The sequence below is a fragment of the Erythrolamprus reginae genome, chromosome 1 (assembly GCF_031021105.1).
Source record: "Erythrolamprus reginae isolate rEryReg1 chromosome 1, rEryReg1.hap1, whole genome shotgun sequence".
NCBI lineage: Eukaryota > Metazoa > Chordata > Lepidosauria > Squamata > Dipsadidae > Erythrolamprus > Erythrolamprus reginae.
In genome coordinates this window covers 217,673,875-217,696,558 of record NC_091950.1, presented here as the reverse complement: position 1 = coordinate 217,696,558, position 22,684 = coordinate 217,673,875, and the positions used below count along the sequence as shown (strand labels likewise).

Below are 22,684 nucleotides of genomic sequence, written 5' to 3'. Positions count from 1 at the left end.
ATCCTTAAACCATGTCTCAGTTATGGCAACCAAATCCAAATTATCTCTAGATATTAATGGCCATTAACTCACAGAGCTTGTTGCTGAAGCTTCGAGCATTCATGCACATTTTTTTCAGATACGTAGATTACTGTTTTCTTAATGTTGCCAGTATATTTCCTATACCTTATCATAATGATGATGCTCCATGGAAACTATACATGCTACAGAAAAACTATATAAATTTTTGAAATTAGAACAAAAAATGATTCAGAAAAGTACAAAATCAACTGCGATGATTACAAAAAATATTTTTTGTAGACCTGTGTTATTGACAGTGGACAAATTTGGGGAAGTCAACGTAGCTTTATGCTAGGCAGGAATCTGCAAATCAAATTTACAGCAAGTCACTGAGAAAAGTCTGTGAGAAGATAGCTTTATTGCACAAGGGTTTAGATAGCCTCTTTAATAAAGTGGAAAGGACTGAATTACATAATTTTTGTGCAAATATGAATTGAAAGTTGACTGCTGAATGTAAAACACAATGTACATAAAATATTCATGCAAATATAGTAGACTGTTTACTTAGCAAATTGTTCATCATTGAGTCAGGAATAAGACAAGAATGGGTGATATCCTTTTGATTATGTGTTAACTTGTGATAACATTAAATATGGGGAATGTTATTATAACTGTACTTCGGTATTCAGATTATGTTGGCTGAAGAGCTGGATGATTTGTAGTGATGTTAGATACTCAATGTTGAAAAGAGGAGTATAAATCCGAAACAATGCATCAAAGATAGAAGTAGCCTTTAACAGGGGAAATGAAGAGAAAAACACAAATACATTGAGAACAACTAGAGCAAGCAGTTTAAATTGTTCATCCTGATGAAATGCTTACTTAAAGATGGAGAAATAGAAAAATGCCAGTAGAAAGCTTGTAGCTGATATGTAGTGTTTTGTAAGAAATTAATGTCTGTCAAAAGAATAGGTGTGGATAAGAGCATGCTTCTACTCAGTTATTTGGAAGTGATAGTTGGATATGTCAGGAGTGACATAAAATGTTGAACTGTAAATGGGATACTGAATAAGTGTGGGTAGTAAAACAAGAAGGGTCAAGCTTGAAAGGGTGCTCAATGCATAAAAACAGAATATAAGCTTCAAACTTTTTGAAGAAAGTACTTTCAGATGACTTGTTCATGAAGAGAGAATGAACGAAGATCAAACTATAAGAACAATACATTTAGAGTGAGTCAAGTAATAGAGGAATAGTATAACTGGAGTTGATGAAATTCTGAAAGAGAGAAGTGGAAGTATAAAGAAAAAACGGCAATGTATGAGGTGTGTCACAGTATACATGAACTGGAATAGGGCTTAGTAACAAGGTCAGCCAATGTGGGACTGTTTGGATACTGAAACAGTATTTGTTTGTATGGGGCCATAAGTGAAGACTCAGAGCCTGCACATGGCTTAGGTTCTCTGATGTATATATGAGTGAGCCTCTATAATGACTTGTCTCTGTTAACTGTCTCTGTATTATATCAGTCTGTACTTTATTGCTTCTGTGAATATTACTTCTGTTATCATTGATTCTGGATTCTGCTGTATGGTATTGTATACAGATGAAACTCAAAAAATTAGAATATCGTGCAAAAGTTCGTTTATTTCATTTAATGCAACTTAAAAGGGCGGCATACAAATCTAATAATAATAATAATAATAATAATAATAATAATAATAATAATAATAATAATAATAGGAGACTCATTACATGTAAGGCAAGATAGTTCAAGCCCTGATTTGTTGGAATTGTGATGATTATGGGATACAGCTAATGAAAACCCCAAATTCTCCATCTCATAAAATTAGAATATTTCATGTGATCAATAAAACAAGGAGTGTACATAGAACAGTTGGACCTCTGAAACGTATAAGTATGCATATGTACCCATACTTTGAGGACTTCCGGCTGTGACGTTGCACTGGTGCCTCGCTTCTCTCGACAGCTCCGAGGAAGCTTTGGTGTTTTGAGGGATTTCGGCCGTCCTTCGGGCGATCGTGGACCTGTAGAGCTCATGATCTGATAGGGAAATCTCCCGCGCATCTGGGGGTGCCCGGGTGGCTCCTTGGACAGCGGGGTAATCCCCTTTGCTGACCCCCAAAGAGATCGGCCTATTAGACCAATCCGGAAGTGCAATGCCCCTGACTCATATATGGAAGCCATGAAGACGACTTGAGCCCTGAAGATTGGAAAGACGGACGAGGTCTTTGAAGTTTGTTGTTTGGAAAAGGCGATCGCAAGGCGTTAAGAATGGTTAAGAGAGCAACCCCTTTGTAGATCGAGAGTGGTGGGAAACTCCGAGACTGTGACTGCAAAATATATGGTAATACCCTACACTCCTGGTCGGTGTCTAAGCAGTGACGCAGCAGTAAATTGACGGGATCTTCAGAACAGAACAGAAAGATTGAATACGCTGTCTAAACTCGGAATAGCTACAAAGGGTGAAGGTACTTTGCTAGTGCAGAAGGGAAGAGTAAGGTTAGTTTTTGATTTGGGAAAATTGCTAACGTCGTGCTGAAAGAACAAAAAGAAACGGAGTCAGAGATATTAGAGATTAACAGCCGGAACATACTCAAATCCTTTTCTTTCCCTCCCTCTTCTTTCATATCCCCACTGGAACTCATTTTATCCTCTATCTACTTATCTTCTCCCAAACCGCAACTCCTACGAAGACTATGTTATTCTCTTTACACTTGATTTTTCCCCTTTTCTCCTAGGATCCTGATAATTACTTTGAACTGCATACCCGCTTTTCTTAAAATTGGAATTAATCTGGACTGTCTGATTGTTGAGCCTGCCTTGTGTTACGCTCTTTTTCCCTATAATAATTTGGAATTGAACTCATAAAATTTGGACTATTTGGATTTATATAGAACTATTAAACCACGAACGTTCTTCACTTACGAATTGATTAACAGACTGATTAATTAAAAGACTGATTAATTAACAGAACTCTGATTGACTATTTGACTCGAACGAACTGAATTCATTTCCCCCTCTTTACTTGACATCTGAACTTGTCCTTCGACCCTCAGAACTTGTCCTTCGACCCTCTGGACTTTACGGAAGACAACACGCCAGGGAAAACTAGGAAGGAAACTTACTATTGATATTATTGTTCACTGTACCTAGTGTTGATACTCTCCAAATAATATACAAAGACCTAACTATTTAACAATAAGAGATGATATTTTATATATTTAATATAAACCAATTCATAACATTTGTGTAGTAATATACTTATATATAGCACCTATATTCTATTAATTTGGATATCAGTAATTAATTAATTGTTTACTGGGTTTACTGGGCTATACCTATGAATTATTATTTATAAGTTACAACTTATAGAACAATTATAGAACAACTATAGAGCATTGATAGAACATATAGACCATCTCTCTATACTGCTTTATAACTATTGTCTTAATCATGTTGATATAATTACTGAATTGACTGATTTGATCATAAAAATATAGATTAAATATAGATTAAAGAGTAAAATATATAAATTGAATATAGACAAATTTGTTTAGATATAAATATATACAACTGACAAGATTGAACACAAAAATTATAGATTTCAATATACTGGTGTAATAATATTATATATATAACTGTTATAACTTTTGTTTGAATTCCCCTTGAAATTAATACATATCTATTTTCTAATATAAACTCACTCTTTACTAACCCAACATCATAACTCTACTAAACAAATAACCACACATTTTAAAAATTAACATAACATATCAATACTAAAATAATCTCCACATAGATTTGAATATCTCTATCAACACAAGAATTGAAGCTTACATTAAGAAACTAGAGATTTTATAGTAAGAAACTTGAGATTAACGTGACAATACTTATAATTAAAAAGGAAAAAAAAAAGAAAAACCAACAATAACAATATCAATATGTCTTCCACAAACCAAATAATGCTAACGAAACCTTGGAAGAAAAATGACACTCAATCTACTATCCCATCTTCCCAACGAGCAGTGGAAACCAACCCTAATGACAAATCAACATCAGCGCAAATCTCACAACCTCCCCAGACCATTACAATGACATCACTATATGAGATGATGACTAAAATGCAAGAATCTATTGATCGCAATTATGATGCTATGTATGGTAGCATGGGAATCATGAAAGATTATATTAAAAAAATACAAGACCACATAGCCAATTTAGATGACCGAATGGAGAACTTAGATAATTAAATGGAAAACGTCCAGGGAATTGTAGCAAATAACGATAAAAAATTACAAAGATAGAGGAAACAAATGAACGTACTGAGACCCGACTACAATTCTCCGAAGCCAGAACAGAATTTCTTAATAAAAATAAAAATAAGAAGCGTTGATGAACCTTGAGATGGAAAAATCGTCTTTCTTCTTACGCTTTCAAAATGTAAAAGGATCAGAAGACCAAGAACTCCCCCAAACCATGGCCAAAATTCTGGCTAAAATGACAGGGAAAACAAAACTGGAAATGATAGACCAAATGGACGAAATCTATCGAATTACAACTTCATTCGCAAGGCGACACAGACTCCCCCGAGAAATACACGTCAGATTCACCAAAAGGAGTACTCGAGATGAAATATATCGAGCCTCAAAAGAAAATGTAATTACACATAAGGGGAAAGAAATTATAGTACTTATACAGATTCCTAGGCGCATAAGAGAAAAACGCAAACCTTATCAATTCTTGACAAATAAACTAAATAAAAATAAAATTACATTTAAATGGTTGATTCCTGAAGGAATCTTGGTAACTTTATTTGATAAAAATATATAAAATCAACACCCCAGAGGATGCAAAGGAATTTTACAAAGAACTCCTAAAACCCTTAGAAGACAGATTTACAAAAGAAAAAGACAACAAAGATATAACAAGTACAGAAGAATTAAGTTCAGAGGATAACCCACAGGACAAAGAAGACGACTTGAGACCAACCCAGGCGGATGAATTGCAACAAAAACAAGATAAGCATGAAAGACAAGGACCCATCATAAGAGCAAAAGCAGAAGCAAGAAAATAGAATATACAACAAACTATCGACATCAACTCAAGAAAACGACAGTCATATTTTCAACTAACATAAACGGATTGAACTCAGACAGAAAAAGAAAAAGAAATCTTTCATAAACTTCTATCTCACAATTTCCATATAACATGTCTACAGGAAACACACATTACAAAAAAAAGATATCTCGCTTCTGCTTCTCCCAGGCCTTGGTGAACTCTTTACAGCCTCAGCATCGGTTAAAAGAAGAGGAATAGCCATGTATATTAAACCTCAATATACACCACACCTCATCTATGAGGACCCAGACAGGCAAATATTAATGGTTCAAATATCAATTAACAAAGAACAATTAACAATAATAGGAATATATGCACCTACTATTAAACAACCTACCTTCTTCACATAACTACATAAAAAATAAATGAAATGAATTTATCTAACGTTATCATCATAGGTGACTTTAATGCCATACAAGACCAAAAAAAAGACTATAAGAGCACTAAACAATCTCATCAAAGAAAAAATCTCCCAACTACGTTTGATGATTTAGCATATGAATATACACTTAAAGACATATTTATTTATTTATTTATTTATTTATTCAATTTTTATTCCACCCTTCTCCTTAGACTCATGGCAGTTTACAACATGTTAGCAATAGCACTTTTTAACAGAGTCAGCATATTGTCCCCACAATCTGGGTCCTCATTTTACCCACCTCGGAAGGATGGAAGGCTGAGTCAACCTTGAGCCAGTGCTGAGATTTGAACCACTGACCTATAGATCTACAGTCAGCTTCAGTGGCCTGCAGTACAGCACTCTACCTGCTGCACCATTCCGGCTCTATATGGAGAACCCTTAACCCTCGGAAAACATAATACACCTTCTATTCACATCCACACAAATCATGGTCACGTATCGATATGGCTTGGTCCAATTCTTACATTATAAATCAGATAAAAGAAATACAAATTTTACCTGGCTCTTGGGCACACCACAACCCCATACTCCTAATCTACAAAAATTCCAATAATATAGCATATGTACCCATACTTGGTTTGGGCCCCTTTTGCAGCAATTACAGCCTCAATGCAGTGTGGCCTGGATGCTATCAGCCTGTGACACTCGAGGACTCAAGATCCATACCACCAAAAAAGGGCCCAACAACAAAGAATGCTACAATGAATCAATCAAAGCTAACCTCTTCAACACATTCTTTGGCTTGGCCTTTGTAAACAGCAATGGCTCATCCCCAAAATTCCCTACTTGCACCTCAAATACTTACAACAACTTAACACAAATAGGCTTCACAGAAGATAATGTTGAAAAAGCACTACATGACCTTAAACCTTCACTATCAATTGGGCCTGATGGTCTATGTGCATACTTCCTAAAAAAGCTATCAACAGCCACAGACAAACTACTAAGCATAATCTTTAAAAAATAATTCCAGACCAGGTCTCTATCAAAGCTATGTTCGCTAGCAATGATTATCCCCATCTTCAAAAAAGGAGATCGCAGCCTAGTTAAAACTACAGACCAATCTCTCTATGCTGCATCACATGCAAAGTCATGAAATCAATCATAAACCATCAATTACCATCCACGTAAAAACTAGCAACCTACTCTCTAACAAACAATTTGGTTTCAGAAAATAGATGCGATTTACATTGACTTCTGTAAAGCCTTCAACTTAGTAGTTCATGACAAACTACTTCTAAAACTCAAATCCTACAGCATCTCAGGAACTCTACTTAGCTGGATAACTGCGTTTCTATCAAACAGACAACAAGTTGTCAAAATAGGGACTGCCATATCTAGTCTTTTTCCAGTTATCAGCGGCATACCCAAAGGCAGCGTACTAGGACCAACACTCTTCATACTCTATATAAATGACCTTTGCGATCACATTACAAGCAACTGCATTCTCTTTGCCGATGATGTAAAATTTTTCAACACCACTGATAAAACAGCTACTCTCCAAAAAGACCTTGACTTTGTGTCTGAATGGTCAAACATCTGGCAACTCCAAATCTCAACCAATAAATGCTCTGTCCTACACATTGGCAAAAAAAATCAGAACACCAAATACAAGCTGAATAAACAAGATCTTACAGACAACCCTCATTCCATAAAAGACCTTGGAATACTCATATCAAATGACCTAATTGCCAAAGCCCACTGCAACAACATCGCCAAAAAGGTTTCAAGAGTTGTTAACCTAGTCCTACATCGCTTCTGCTCTGATAATCTCACATTACTAACCAGAGCATTAAAATATTTGCCAGACCAATCCTTGAATATAGTCCATCTGTCTGGAACCCACACCACATCTGTTTTTGCTTCTGTGCATGTTTTTTTAGCATTGTGCATGCATGCACATGATGTGTCATAGAGTGAACTGGCAGCGAGGAAAACAAGAACTGACCCATAGGGTGAAGCCATGTTGACTGCTAATTATTTAAGTAGTAGGCTATAGAGTTCATCTATTAATGATACTCCATATGTAGTGCCATATTGGAGGAAGCCATCTCTGGCACATTTAAGGGTTTTTGGAAGCAATGCATGGGCGCATATTCCAAATACAAAGAGAAGAAAGGGACAACCAAAAGCTAGAAAGCTCAGGCTTATGGGCTATGAACCAGGCTCAAAGAGCTTTCTCTTTAGCAATGGGAGCAAAAGAATAGTGATTTCCGGATCTGCCAGTTTTGATGCAAATTTATGGAATGATCCACTTAGGGATAGTGATCCACTTAATGGGAGTAAATCACTTAGTGATGGTGTTGGTGTTCAGGGAGAAGGAGCTGAAAAAGACATGAAGCAAGAGAGGTTTGAAACACAGGAGCAGTCAATTTCACGCAGGTCAGAGAGGTGGAACAAGGGGATTCCATTTGACAGGTATTCTGCTAGTAAAGTTAAAGTGTGTAATGTATGGTATGAGCCAAAAAACTATAAGGAAGCATTGACATTAAAATTGAACAAGAAAACTGGAAAGAAGCATGGATAAGGAAATGCAATCCATGGCTGAACATAATGTGTTCACATCTACAACTGTGTCACAAGGTTGCAAAACCATAGTATGCAAATGGATGTACAAAAGGAAGGTACTAACCAACAATGAAGTCCAGACCAAACATAACTTGTGCAATAAGCATTCTAAGTGGCTTCACTGCTGTGGTGAATGGCAAGCAGCAACAAATGAAACAATGCTTGCCAAAGTGCTTTCCAGACTGAATGATTCTGAGATATCTTGTGGGCAATCCTAAAAGCAGCCAGCTGAAAGCACTTCAGCCAGCTTTGCAAAATCCTATTCCACACTGCTGGCCTAATGCAGTCCAAAGGCACTGAAATTACTTTGTTGAGATGAATCAGGTGGATTTTTCATAGGTTGAAGTAATTAGGTCATATTTAAATCTCTATTTGTATGAATCAAATAGGTGGATGACAGACCACCTGGAAATCCTAGAACAAACACATTTGGATATCACAAAAATATCCTGGAAGAAGGTAATGGCAAACCATTTCCAAATAAAGAAATTGAAAGATGACTAGGAGCAGACAAATTAAAATGATTCTTTATATTGCTTTTCCCTCTTAATTCCTATGAATTGACATGAAAAATACTCTTACTTTCCAATATTAAGCTATGGATATTCTTGTATGAGAATATATTGAGTACCCTAGTTTTCAGAATGAAAAAGGAGTTCAAATAATTTGATAGTTACATATACAATATGAACGCCTACTTCAGCTGCCTGAGTTCTACATATCTACAATTAATTTTTGGAACTGTAATTATAGCTTCTAAAATTGCAGCCCTTGTTCTGTTTAACTGGCATTCTATTGACAGTTTTTAACTTTTCTAATTAAGTTACTAAGGATGTCAATCAGTAATTCTATCATAGTATTTTAGGCCAGATGTAACATTCTTTATCAAAATAAATATTATATAAAATTATCAATATACAAATGTTTATGTTTAATTCAAGGACACTGCAGAAGAATATAATGCTAGACTGTTTAGAATATAATAGAGGTGGAAGGGACCTTGCAAGTTTTCTGGTCCATCCCCCTGTTCAAGCTGGAGAACCTATACCATTACAGATAAGTGATTGTCTAGTCTCTTCTTAAAAACCTACAGTGATTAAACACCCATAATTTTTGAAGGCAAATTGTTCCACTGATTAATTGTTTTCACTGCTAAGAAGTTTTTCTTTAATTCCAGGTGGCTCCTCTCCTTGACTAGTTTCCAACCATTGTTTCTTGTCCTGCCCTCTGGTCAGTGGTGGGCTGCTGCCAGTTCAGGTGAAACGGTAGTTCTGATTATCAGTTGGCCCCGTACTTCTACACCTGCTCTATTCTATCCTGTATTTCCTACTTACCTGGGCTGCCTTTGAAGGTAAGCAGATGAACTTCAATTTGTTTTATTTTGAACACAGCCACAAGCACATTAGGCGCATGTGCGAAGCATTTAAATGTGCGCCAAGCACGTGATCACTGAACCGGTTGTTAAACTGGTTGTAGCCCACCACGGCCTCTGAGGCTTTGGAGACTAAATTGACCCTCTTTTCTTTGTGGCAGCCCCTCAAATACTGGAATACAGTGATCCCCCGGTTATTGCGTCCCCGACCATTGCGAACAGGGTAATTTGCGATTTTTCAACCCGGAAGTCAAAATACCATCTACGCATGCTTGCCCTTTTTTTTCTATGGGCACGCATGCGTAGATGGCAACCGGGAGATCAGCTGCTGGGCGGCTTCCCTGGGTCTTCCCCCTCTTGCTGGCATCAGCGAGGAGTTTCCCCACCGCCCACGCAAACTCCTCGCTGCCGCTCGCCTGCCCTTCGCCTGCCCACGCCGTTCGCTCCCCCTCTTGCTGGCGGGAGGGCGAGAAGCCCTCCCCAGCACCCGCTCGCCCGCCCTTCGCCGCTCGCCCGCCCTTCGCCCTGGCGGAGAAATTCCAGCCCCCACCTGGTCCCGCCCGATCCTCCTCCCTGAGGCAGCTCGCCGGGTTGGGGGTTCGGGGGGGTGCTAGCGAGCCCCCCATGTTGGCGGCGATGTTTTAAAAGAGCCGCGCCGCCCCCCAATCTTCGGCTCCTCGCTAGCGCTGCGGAAGTTTAAAACACCATCTGCACATGCGCAGATGGTGTTTTTACTTCCGCAGCGCTACTTCGCGAAAACCCGCTCGTTGCGGGGGCTCCTGGAACGGAACCCTCGCAACGAGCGGGGGATCACTGTATTGCTATCATGTCATTCCTATTTCTTCTTTTGTTTAGACTAGCCAAATCCAAGTCCTGTAACTGTTCTTCAAATGTTTTAGTCTCCAGACCTTTGATCATCTTAGTTGCTGTTCTCTGAAATTTTTCCGAACTCAACATCTTTTTTATAGTACAGTGACCAAAATTGGTTGCGGTAACTGACATGTCCTGATGTCAGTATAAAGCATCCTTTCCAGAAAGGGAAGGCAGATAATGCAGCAATAGAAGTAAGACATGCTGTTAATATAACTGTGAGCCGCCCCGAGTCTTCGGAGAGGGGCAGCATACAAATCTAATAAATAATAATAATAATAATAATAATAATAATAATAATTATTATTATTATTATTATTATTATTATTATAATAACTCTCTTGTTAAAAATACATAGGAATGTTTTGTTTTTTTAATTCCATCTTTGTTGGGTTTTTAATATATATATAATTAAGTAGTTGGGGAGGAAGGTATAATCTGAAATTTTACCTTCTGGACAAGGTACAATCTGAAGTTTAATAAAAATATTGCCTTGATCCAGGAATCTAAATACAATTCCATCAAAGTAGTAGGGGTAAGACAATTCAGCAATGAATTGCATGATTGTAATTTGTTAAAATTGAACACATGATAAACAGAAGTCCTCCAAAATATTTATTTTATTATATTATATTATTTTATTTATATATATATTATTTATATATATATTATTTATATATTAATGTATAAAAAGTATAGATATGAACGTGATTAATGAAACAATAGGCAAGTAGAAAATGAAAAAAGAATATAAATATTTTCCCCTTTCCATGGGGAGAATAGTGTCTTCTTCTGGAGTTATTGTTGGAAAATAATGATTTCAGATTATATACTCAGCAGCAAAATTACTTGATACACAGATTTTATATGTATGTAGGTATGAAAGCATGAAAGTAAATGTTTCCTATGTTCAGTTGTGTCTGACTCTAGGGGGCAGTGCTCATTACTGTTTCTTAGCTAACGCATGTCAAAATGAGCCAAAATTATCCCAAAACTTCTCCGTGGTCATGTGGCCAGCATAACCATACACCACGGTGCATGGAACACTTTTACCTTTCCACCGAAGTGGTACCTATTTATCTACTCAAATTTGTACTTTCAAACTCCTAGGCAGGCAGAAGCTGGTACATTAACAAGAACTCACCCTATTGTGCAGCTTCGAGTCTTGAACCCCAGCTGTCAGCTTTCCAGTTGACAAGCTCAATGTCTTTAACCCCTCAGCCATTTTGAGATATGTATGTATGTATGTATGTATGTATGTATGTATGTATGTATGTATGTATGACATACATTGTCTATATGCATATATGTGTGTGTATACACACACACACACATATATATATTTGTGTGTGTGTGTGTGTGTGTATATTTACATTTATATATACAGTATGTATATGTGTGTGTGTGTGTGTGTGTGTATTAAACTATTTATCTTACCTTCATGTTGAATGTGGCATGGTTACAGGAATGCAAGTGACTATAGAACGTTTGAGCACAAAGTCCCTAGAAAAAAAGAAAGATCATAAAAATCAGAAGTTAAAAATCACAATTGAACGAACTGCAAAACGTCATATGAAGCCAGCATATAGTTCTGTCTGGGAAATGAAGTCACTGGGAAAGAGAACAATTAAGAACAATGAAGTATATTTTGGATGTTCAATAGTAGAAATTGTATCTTGTTGAGGCCTTTGTGGTGAGGAGAGGCCAGACATCCTAACCCTAACCCTAACACTTGACGTGAGTGATGTCAGGTTGGCCACGCCCACCAAGCCACATGACCACCCAGTCACATGACCACCAAGCCACTCCCACCCAGTCACATGACCATGAAGCCATATCTACCATCACATGACCATCAAGTAACCCACAAAATAAGCCAGGTCTACAGAACTGGTAGTAAAAAAAATTAGAACCCACCCCTGGAATAAAGCAAAGTCAAACAAGCAAGATTCTTTTACTGAAGACAATATTAATTGTAGCCAATAATAGCTTTAGTCTTTTTGTGGAGTTGATTTCTTGATTTAATCTATGTAAGTGATCAATCATGTGCATTACTTCTCCCCCCCTCCAATTGTCATGAGAATTCATGTCTGTGTTAATTGATTCTTGCTTTAGACTTAAACCGTGTCATTTGTCATTTGGTAATATCTATCTATCTATCTATCTATCTATCTATCTACCTATCATCTATCTATCTATCTATCTATCTATCTATCTATCTATCTATCTATCTATCTACCTACCTACCTATCATCTATCTACCTACCTACCTATCATCTATCTATCTGTCTGTCTGTCTGTCTGTCTATCTACCTACCTATCATCTATCTATCTATCTATCTATCCATCCATCCATCCATCCATCCATCCATCCATCCATCCATCCATCCATCCATCTATCCATCCATCGGACTTAGGGCGGCTCACAACATATAAAAATACAAAAACTAGTTCAGAAGTCCAATATTTAAAACAATCTAAAAAACCCACATTTAAAATCATGCAGCCCTAGTCACTCACGCCACAGTCAAACTAAAGGCTGGTGCTAGATATTGAAGTTCAGGATCCCCAGGCCTGCCGGAAAAAGTAAGTTTTCAAAGCCTCCTAAAAGGCCAGAAGGGTGGGGGCGGTATAAATCTCCAGAGGAAGTTGGTTACAAAGTGCTAGAGCCACCACAGAGAAGGCTCTTCCCCAAGCCCCACCAGATGACATTTCCTGGCTCACAGGATCTGAAGAAGGCTGACACTGTGGGTCCTGAGGCAGAAGACTGTCCCGTAGGTAATCTGGTCCTAAGCCATGTAGGGCTTTATAGATCATAACCAATGCTATGAATTGTTTCTGGAGACCAACTGGCAACCAATGCAGCTCACAGAGTGATGGTGAGATGTGAGCAGATCTTGGAAGACCCACAATAGTTCACATGGCTGCATTTTGCACTATTTGCAGTCTCTGAACGCTCTTCAAAGGTAGCCCCATGTAGAGAGCATTGCAGCAGTTGAACTTCGAGGTAATAAGGGTGTGAGTGACTGTGAGCAACTGGTATAGCCTCCCTTGCCACAGCTGAGAGATTGTCTTCTAAACTCAGCTGCAGATTGAAGAGGACACCCAAGTTGCGGTCCCTCTCTGAGGGGACAAAAGCTCCCCCCCCCAGGTAATGGACAGGTGGGATTGTCCTTGGGAGGCAAAACCCACAGCCACTTGTCAGGGTTGAGTCTGAGCCTATTAACACCCATCCAAACCCTCACAGACTCCAGACACTGGCACATCACTTCCACTGCTTCACTGAATTGACATGGGATGGAGATATAAAGCTGAGTATCATCAGCATACTGATGATAACTCAACTGTGCCGTTGGATATGTCCTATCATTATCAATGTCATCCTCCATACTCTTTATATGCAATCAGTTCCTTTCTCTGTCTGTTATCCTTGTACTCCAGCATCGAACCATTGGGAAAAGGAGTCAAAATAATTATATTTTTAAAATTCAGTATAGGAAAATGGTTGCTATTGTAAAATCTAGTACACAGCAAAAGTGATCCAATGATTTATTCTTTCAGGGATGTTTGAAATCAACAGTCCCCAACCTTTGTGGCTTGGTGGCCTGGCTTTGGGGGGTTAGCAGGAAGTGGGCCTGCATCACATGTGCAAGTTGAGATGCACATATGTATATGTGTGCCAACATGCTGCTCATGTGAGTCAAGCTGCACACATGTGCATCAGCCTGCCACACACCCAGCCAGGTTTCAAATAGCCATGACCTGGTGATTGGGAACTCTTGTTGGAACATCCTTGGAACATGCTGCCAAAGAAAATAGAGTAGAAAAAAAAGGAGAGGGAGTTGGCTGTGTTAAAGTAAGCTTTGAAGAACAACATCTGTATAGGTCTTACAGGGTGGAAAAATGGGCTGGGGAAAATAAAAACTCCCCTGGCTGTCCTTTCTTATCTTAATTTATGACTTAGATGCCTAGAAGTTAATAAAAATGCCATAAACTCCAGACTGGGATAGGAGAAGACAGTAGGTGCCATTACAAAGGGCTGGCTATTATTTTTAAAGCCAGGTTATTTAAGAAAATTCTCTTTCTTCGTCTTTAAAATTGCTTTTATTCCAAACCAACTTTCTACTTAGTAACACAATAGCTAAAACAATCAAAATAAAAGAGCTCTAGGGTTATTTCTGTTGCTTCAGCATGTACAGCTTCAGGGTTGGGAAGTTTTAGAAAAGAAGATTCATACTTATTAATCCATTGGTTCCTGAACAGAGACTATTCCTGGACATGCAGCTAATTATATTGCAGAAAATAGTAATAAGAGGTTGACACCCTCCCTTTCATCTAGCTCAGTTAGCCACTGTTGCTTCAATCTGTATGAGCAGGTTTAGCAGTTCTGTAGTAGGAGAGTTTACCAGCATTTAATCCAACATGTTTGCCTTAAGAGGAAGTTGTCACAGGATCCAGACAAAAAAATTATTACATAAATCAAGATTAATGCATTTAGCGTAGAATTTTAAATGTTCTGTTGATTTTTTCTGACTTTTTAAAGTGTTGTAAAAATCAGGTGGAGGAAAGGCATATAGATATTCTTTCATTCATTTAAATACTTCTTTTAATCATATTGTCTGTTGTACATACTCCTGGTCAGTTGGAGGATGATGAAGAACTTGAGGACTCTGATACAGATAGTGTTTATGAATTAGTGATGGGCCCGGGGTTACAGGTAGTAGAACAGGTGGGAGGCCAGCCACAGGATGTTGCTATGAGTCCAGAATCTAGCGAGGAAGAATCAGACATTCACTTGGTCCATAGTTCCCTCTAAGCTGAGCAGTGAGCAATGGCTCACTTAAAAATCATCATCAACTCAGAGTTTTTCAAACCTGCCCAGAAGCCGAGAGGGAAAGAGTGCCGCCCAGTCCTGAAGGGACTGTCGCTCAGACACTATACTTTTCCGCCCCCCCCCCAAAAAAATTAGAGGGAACACTGACTGGGTCGATCCTAAATTCAGAAGGGCCACAAACATAAGGAACAAGTGTTTGGAAGAAGATATTAAGGGGAGGAATGGGTTAAATACTGGAGGGATGTATTTGGTACGTCAGAGGGTCAGTGGAGAAGAAGGGTGGAATTTCAATGTTGTAGAACAAAAATGGAAGGTGTTCCCGTTCAACTTCCAAGCAAGCAAACTCATTCTGTTATTTTCTAGTCATTTCTGCTGTTTTTGAAATATGATAGGAGTACATAAATCTTGGTGAACGGAGGAGGCTGGGAGGAATGCAAAAGGAATGCAATTAGGAGAGATAACGGGAGAACAAGAAATGTGCTAGTATGAAGTGTATTTTGAATACCGAAGGAAGAGAATAAAGATGGAGTTTCTTTGTTTATGAAATACTGCATTTAGTAAAGGTTATTTGTAATAGCTAAAATTCTACCAGAAACCAGAACGTCCATAATGTATGAGTCTATAACTATGTGAAAGTAATTGTGAGAGAGATCAAAGTGTCCTAGTGAACCATCATTTAAATATGAGCCATATTTAAGTGATGAATCTGCCAAAGAAGCCAATGCAGTCCTGGCTGCTTCAATAGAAGGATAGCATCCAGATCATGAGATAGTACTATTTTATATCATGTTGGTGAGACCACTCTTGGAATATTGCATCCAATTCTGGTCACCATGACACAAAAAAGATGTTGAGAAATTGGAAAATGTGGAGAGAAAGCAACAAAGATAATAAAGGCTCTTGATGTCAAATTGTATGATGAATGGTTGAGAGAACTAGGTTTGTCTATCACAGTGATGGGAAACCTTTTTTTCTTCAGGTGCTGAAAAAGCGTAGGTGTGCACTATCATGCATGTACGAGTGCCCATACCCATAATTCAATGCCTGGAGAGGGCGAAAACAGCTTCCCCTGCTCACCAGAGGCCCTCTGGAGGCCAGAAACGGCCTGTTTCCCAACTTCTGGTGGGCTCATTAGGCTCATGTTTTGCCTCCCCTAAACTCCAAAGATTTCCCTGGAACCGGGGGAAGGGTAAAAATGCCCTCCCCCACCCCCCCAGAGACTCTCTGGAAGCCAAAAACGACCTAGCAGAGCCTCTGTGAGCCAAAAAATCAGCTGACTGGCACAAACATGCACATTGGAGCTGATCTAGAGCAACAGCTTGTGTGCCAGCAGATTTTGCTCTGCATGCCACCTGTGGTACCCATGACATAGGTTCACCATCACTAGTCTAGCCTGTCAAAAAGAAGAATTGAGAGGTGGGAGGGAAAATGATAATTGTTTTCCAGTACTTGAGGTGCTGTCAGAGAGAACAGGGGATTTGGATTATTTTTCCAAAGCATCAGAGGTCAGGACAAGAAGTAGTCCTAGGTGCTTGGGAAGCGCCCGATTGGTGATGAAGCTTATTAAAGAGAGATCCATTGTAGAAACGAAAAGAAATTCTTGACAGTGAGAACAATTAATGAATAGAATAGGTTGCCTCCTGGGGTTATAGGTGCTCCACCACAAGAGGATTTCAAAAATAGACTGAACAACCATTTAACTCAAATGGTGTAAGGCACTTGCCTTGGGCATGAAGTTGGACTAGAAGACCTTCAAGGTCTTTTCTTTGTTCTACAGGTAAAAATCGAAAAATTAGAATATCATACAAAAGTTCATTTATTTCAATAATGCAACTTAAAAGGTGAAACGTAATATATGAGAGAGACTCATTACATGTCAGGCAAGATAGTTCAAGCCATGATTTGTCATAATTGTGATGATTATGGGGTACAGCTCATGAAACCCCCAAATCCACCATCTCAGAAACTTAGATTATTACATACAATCAATAAAACAAGGATTGTACATAGAACAATATTGGACCTTCCTTGTTTGAGAAGCATTTTCAAAAAAGGAGGAAAAAAGAGAAAATAAAAAAGGAGAAAGGAACTTAGCAGGAACCTTGGGAAGAATACCTGCTGAGCCCTGGTAAGTTTGTGGGGTGAGTTTCTTGTTTAGCTATTAATTCGGCTTTTTTTAGCAGTCTGCACATCTATCGGTGCATAATATAATCCTAAAACAGGTAGGAAAAAATCCAAAAAGTAAAGACCAAAACAAAAAGCTGAATAACCTAAAAAGCTGTTTGGTTTTATAGAAGTGAGTAAGAGAATAAAATTATTAACCTTATAAAAACATTTTAAAAGTATCAATATATAGAAGAGGAAGTCAATTAAAAAAAAAAAAGTTATTTGAATACTAATACTAAACTGCTCCGAGTCTCCGGAGAGGGGCGGCATTCAAATCAAATCAAATCAAATCAAATCAAATCAAATCAAATCAAATCAAATCAAATCAAATCAAATCAAATCAAATCAAATCACAAACAAATAATAGTAAACGCATACTAATAAGAAATGGAGATAGATAGCTGGCAGGGGGAGGGGAGCTTCCCAGTGTTTTGCATTGTGTCATATGTATATCTGTCTTTCTGCACAGAAGACTTGGGTATACGATCAGAGCAATGAGTTCCTGGCTCTTAGGGAACAAGGTCTTTCTCTGGAAGCCAAGATAGCAGGCCTGGAGAAGCAGAGAGAGATAGTGATGCAGTAGAAGATCTTCAGGGATGCAGTAGGAGCATCTCACTCCATGCTGAGCAGCTTTTCAGCTACTTTGGAGAATAGGGATCTTGGGCAGGGAGGACATCATTCTATGGAAGAGGGACAGGCTTCCTTAGTTGGAATCCCTTCCTTGGAGGATGTGCCCATATCCTCTTGCACCAAGGATACTTCTCCATGGGTGGTGGGAGGGGGGGCTTCTTGTAGTGGGTGATTCAATTGTTAGAAACATAGAGAGACAAATTTGTGATGGAAGTGTTGACCGCATGGTAAATTGCCTCCTGGGTGCAAAGATTGCGGACATCGCGAGGCATCTAGACAGGCTGATAGATAGTGCTGGGGTGGAGCCAATTGTCATGGTACATGTTCGTACCAATGACATTGGTAAGACTAAGCGAAAGGTCCTGGATGTCAAATTTAGGTTGCTAGGTAGAAGATTAAAGCCCAGGACCTCCAAGGAGATAGGCAGCTTCCAGTTCGAGAAGGAGCACTGCCAAATATGGAGAGTGGAAATTATGCACACATTGATGAGTCAACAGGAAAACTAGATTGTGATAATCAAGCAGAAGGACATGGTAGGCCATCTACAAATTCTACAATCAAAATCTACAGTCAAAGTTGAAAGTGCACCAGAAAATTATATATAAATGTCTGTATGCAAATGCTAGAAGCCTACGAGAAAGGATCCAGAAGTGATTCAGGAAATTTTAGACCAGTCAGTTTAACCTCAGTTCCAGGCAAATTGATGGAAACCATTATTAAAGATAAAATTACTGGGCACATAGAAGAACATGCAATGCTGAAAGAAAATCAACATGGTTTCTGCAAAAGCAAATCATGTCTTACTAACTTGTTAGAATTGTTTGAGGGTGTAAATAAGCACATAGATAAAGGAGACCCAGTTGATATTGTATATCTTGACTTTTAAAAGGCTTTTGACAAAGTGCCTCACCAAAGGCTCCTAAAAAAGCTCTTCAGCCACGGAATTAGAGGACAGGTCTTGTTCTGGATTGGTAACTGGCTAAATTGTAGGAAGCAAAGGGTGGCAATATTTGGACAATTCTCTGTATGGAAAGAAGTGACAAGTGGTGTACCCCAAGGTTCAATTTTGGGATCTTTACTTTTTAATTTATTCATTAATGATCTGGATGTAGAAGTAAAAAGTGAGGTAGCAAAGTTTGCTGATGACATTAAATTGTTCCAGGTAGTGAAAAGTGAAACTGACTGTCGGGAGCGCCAGAAAGATCTCTCGAAATTGAATGAGTATGCAACAAAGTTGCAAATGCATTTTAACCCAAACAAGTGCAAAGTTATGCATATGGGGGCAAAGAACCCCAATTATACCTACCAATTGATGGGAACCAAGCTTTCCGAGACAACCCAAGAAAGGGATGTTGGAACAGCTCAATGAAGATGTCAACCCACTGCACAACAGCAGTAAAAAAAGCAAATTCCATGGGAATTGAAAATAGGTCAGCAAGTGTTGTATTTGGAGTACTGTGTACAGTTCTGGTCACCGCACCTTAAGAAGGATATAAAGGAAAGGGCAACAAGAATTATCAAGGAAATGGAGCACCTCCCTTATGAAACCAGATTGCAATGCCTTGGTCTCTTCAGCCTTGAAAGACGGTGTTTAAGAGGTGACTTGATCAAAGTGAATTAAATCATGCATGAAATAGAAAAGGTGGATAGAGAAAAATTCTTTTCTGTGTCACACAATACTAGGACAAGGGGGCACTCCCTAAGGCTCATAGGTAAGAAAGTGAGGACAAATAAAGGGAAATATTTCTTCACCCAGAGGGTCATTGGTTTATGGAATTCACTTCCAGAAAAGGTTGTGGATAGCTTCAAGGCAGGATTAGACAGATTCATGGATGCCAAGTGTATTGGTAGATATTGAAACGGATGTCCAAGTGCTGCCTCTATGTTGGTTGAGGCAGGCAGGATTCCCTTGGGTACGATTTGTTGGGGGTCAAAGGAAAGGGAGGGTTTTGCCTTCTCTTTCTGCTCAAGATCCCTATGTACAAGGCTTTGGCCCGACTCAGCATGGCTATTCTTAATTTCTTATGTTCTCATGGACCTCTGAAAAGTATAAGCATGCATATGTATTCAGTACTTCATTTGGGTCCCTTTTGCAGCAATTACTGCCTCAATGCGGAATGGCGTGGAAGCTATCAACCTTCAGCTCTTCTGCATGGTTCGGTCTCATGTGTCTCATATTTCTCTTGGCCAATCAAGCACAGTAATCCCATGATAATTGAACCAGGTTTTGGTGCTTTTGTCAGTGTAGGCAGGTGCCAAAGCCTGCTGGAAAATTGAAGTCAGCATCCCCATAAAGCTCGGCTGCGGAAGGAAGCATGAAAGGACCGTTGAAACTTACCTGAACGGTCTTCTCGATGCACTGCAAGGAGAGTCCAGGATGGGTAGTTCTCAATCTGATTGGTCGGGACTGAGTTTAATTTTAATATTAGGCAGGCACCGCCCCCCTTAGCCCTCCAGTCTAAAGGAAACGAAGGAGCAGTAAAGCTAACAAACTTATTTTATTAAACCCTCAGGTAATCAAAAAACTTCCAAACAACCAAAAACCCACCACCTTCCAAGGGGACCCCGGTCCCGGAGTCGGGCGGGTCTGGACTCTCCTTGCAGTGCATCGAGAAGACCGTTCAGGTAAGTTTCAACGGTCCTTCTCCAATGCACTTGCAAGGAGAGTCCAGGATGGGATATACCCAAGATATTAACTAAGGGAGGGAGAAGGACGGACCGGGGGCTCTGAGAAGGAAACCACCCGCTGTAACACCCTCCTCCCAAAGGCTGCTTCCGCAGAAGCAAAGGAGTCAATTCGATAGTGTCTGATGAATGAAGACGGAGCCGCCCAAGTGGCTGCCCTACAAACGTCCTCTAGAGAGGCCTGGGTCCTCCAGGCCGCTGTCGTAGCCGTACTGCGTGTGGAATGTCCGGTAAGTCCCTGTGGAACAGGTGATCCTTTAGATCGATAAGCCTCCCTGATGCAGTCACACAACCAACGGCTTATCGTCCTAGACGAGACCTTAGTGCCCAAGGACCTGGATGCAAAGGAGATGAATAAGGCCTCCGAAACCCTGAATCCCTGGGTCCTGCGGATATAAATCTTCAAAGCTCGTCTCACATCGAGCTTATGCCACCGCAGTTCCGAAGGATGAGTCCCATGGCTACAGAAGTCAGGCAACACAATCTCCTGCGCCCTGTGGAAGGTAGAGTTGATCTTAGGGAGAAAGGCTGGGTCCAATCTTAATACTACTCTGTCGGGGTGAAATCTACAAAGGTCCTCCCTAGTAGAAAAGGCTGCGATTTCAGAGACCCTCCTGGCAGATGTGATCGCCACCAGGAAGGCAGTCTTGATTGTTAACAAACGGAGCGATATATGGCGAAACGGCTCAAATGGAGGCCCCGTTAAGGCATGAAGCACCAACGACAAGTCCCAGGATGGGAAGCGATGAATTGGTGGTGGCCTGATGTTTGCGGCCCCTTTCAAGAAGTCCCTAATCCAAGGGTGTCTGGCGAGGGACCTATAGCCATCCCCGCCTAAGATAGTGGATAAGGCGGCCACATGGCGACGTAAGGTGTTGGGAGCTAGCCCTTTTTCTAGGCCCAATTGAAGAAAACTTAAGACCAAGGGAGGGGAAGCTTTTTGTGGGTCCACCTCCCGCTCCTCACAGAACCTGGAAAAGGAAGCCCAGGTTGTCTGGTAGATTCGTCTTGTCGAAGGCCTGCGCGCGGCCTGAATAGTGTTGATAACTGACTCTGGTAAGTTATGACGTTCTAGGTGTTGCCGCTCAATCTCCACACGGTCAACTGCCACCATTGAGGCTCTGGGTGGGAGATCGAGCCCTGAGAGAGAGATATCCTGCAGTCCGGAATCCTCCAGGGGGGTGACACTGACAGTTGCATCAAGTCCGCAAACCAATTGCGGCGCGGCCAGTAGGGCGCCAGCAGCAGCAACTCCGCCCGTTGCTCCAGAATCTTCCGGATTACTCTGGGAAGGATGGAGGTCGGCGGAAATGCGTACAGAAGTCCTGGTGGCCACTGTAGTCGAAGGGCGTCTACCCCTTCCGCACCCGGTGACGGGAAGCGGGAGAAGAAGCGTGGGAGTTGAGAGTTGTTGTGCGTAGCGAATAGGTCTAGGGTTGGATTCCCAAACCTGCGTACAATGTCCAGAAAAATTGTGTGGTCCAGCATCCACTCCCCTGGGTCCAAGGTCTCTCGGCTCAGCCAGTCCGCGCACACGTTCTCCACTCCTGAAATGTGTTCCGCGGACAGGGAGGCTAGATTGACCTCCGCCCAACTGAGCAGGACCTCCGCTTCCCTCATCAGTCGTCGAGACCGAGTCCCCCCCTGTCTGTTGATGTGAGACCGGGTAGAGACGTTGTCGGTTCGGACTAGGACGTGCTGACCCCTTATCAGGTCCGCGAAACTCAGGAGAGCTAGGGAAACTGCCTTCAATTCCAGGAAATTGATGTTGACTTTCCTCAGGTCCGATGGATCCCAGAGGCCCTGGGCCAAATTTGATGAAAGATGGGCCCCCCAGCCCGTCAGACTGGCGTCTGTTGTCATCGTGAGAGGGTATCGTTCCAGAAAGGGGGAACCCTTTGATAGGGCTGGGGATACCCACCACTGTAAGGACCGCCGAACCCCGGAGTCTAGACGCACCCGTAGGTGTGAGTGACTGATCTTCCTTCTCTGGAAC

General features: G+C 40.3%; 1 protein-coding gene across 24 annotated transcripts in view; it reads right to left on the bottom strand.

The window, feature by feature from the left end:
• The window catches only part of SPAG16 (sperm associated antigen 16), a 295,145-nt gene that overhangs the window by 26,308 nt on the left and 246,153 nt on the right, over positions 1 to 22,684 (bottom strand). For 19 of the 24 annotated variants that reach the window (XM_070732193.1, XM_070732195.1, XM_070732201.1 and 16 more), the window contains one exon: positions 11,811 to 11,876. The exons of 4 other annotated variants lie outside the window; for them this stretch is intronic. In XM_070732193.1, coding sequence (XP_070588294.1) covers positions 11,811 to 11,876 — 66 coding nt within the window. Of the gene's footprint in view, positions 1 to 2,339; positions 2,557 to 11,810; positions 11,877 to 22,684 lie in introns of those variants that run through there. One more of the 24 variants, XM_070732198.1, reaches the window with a different exon arrangement.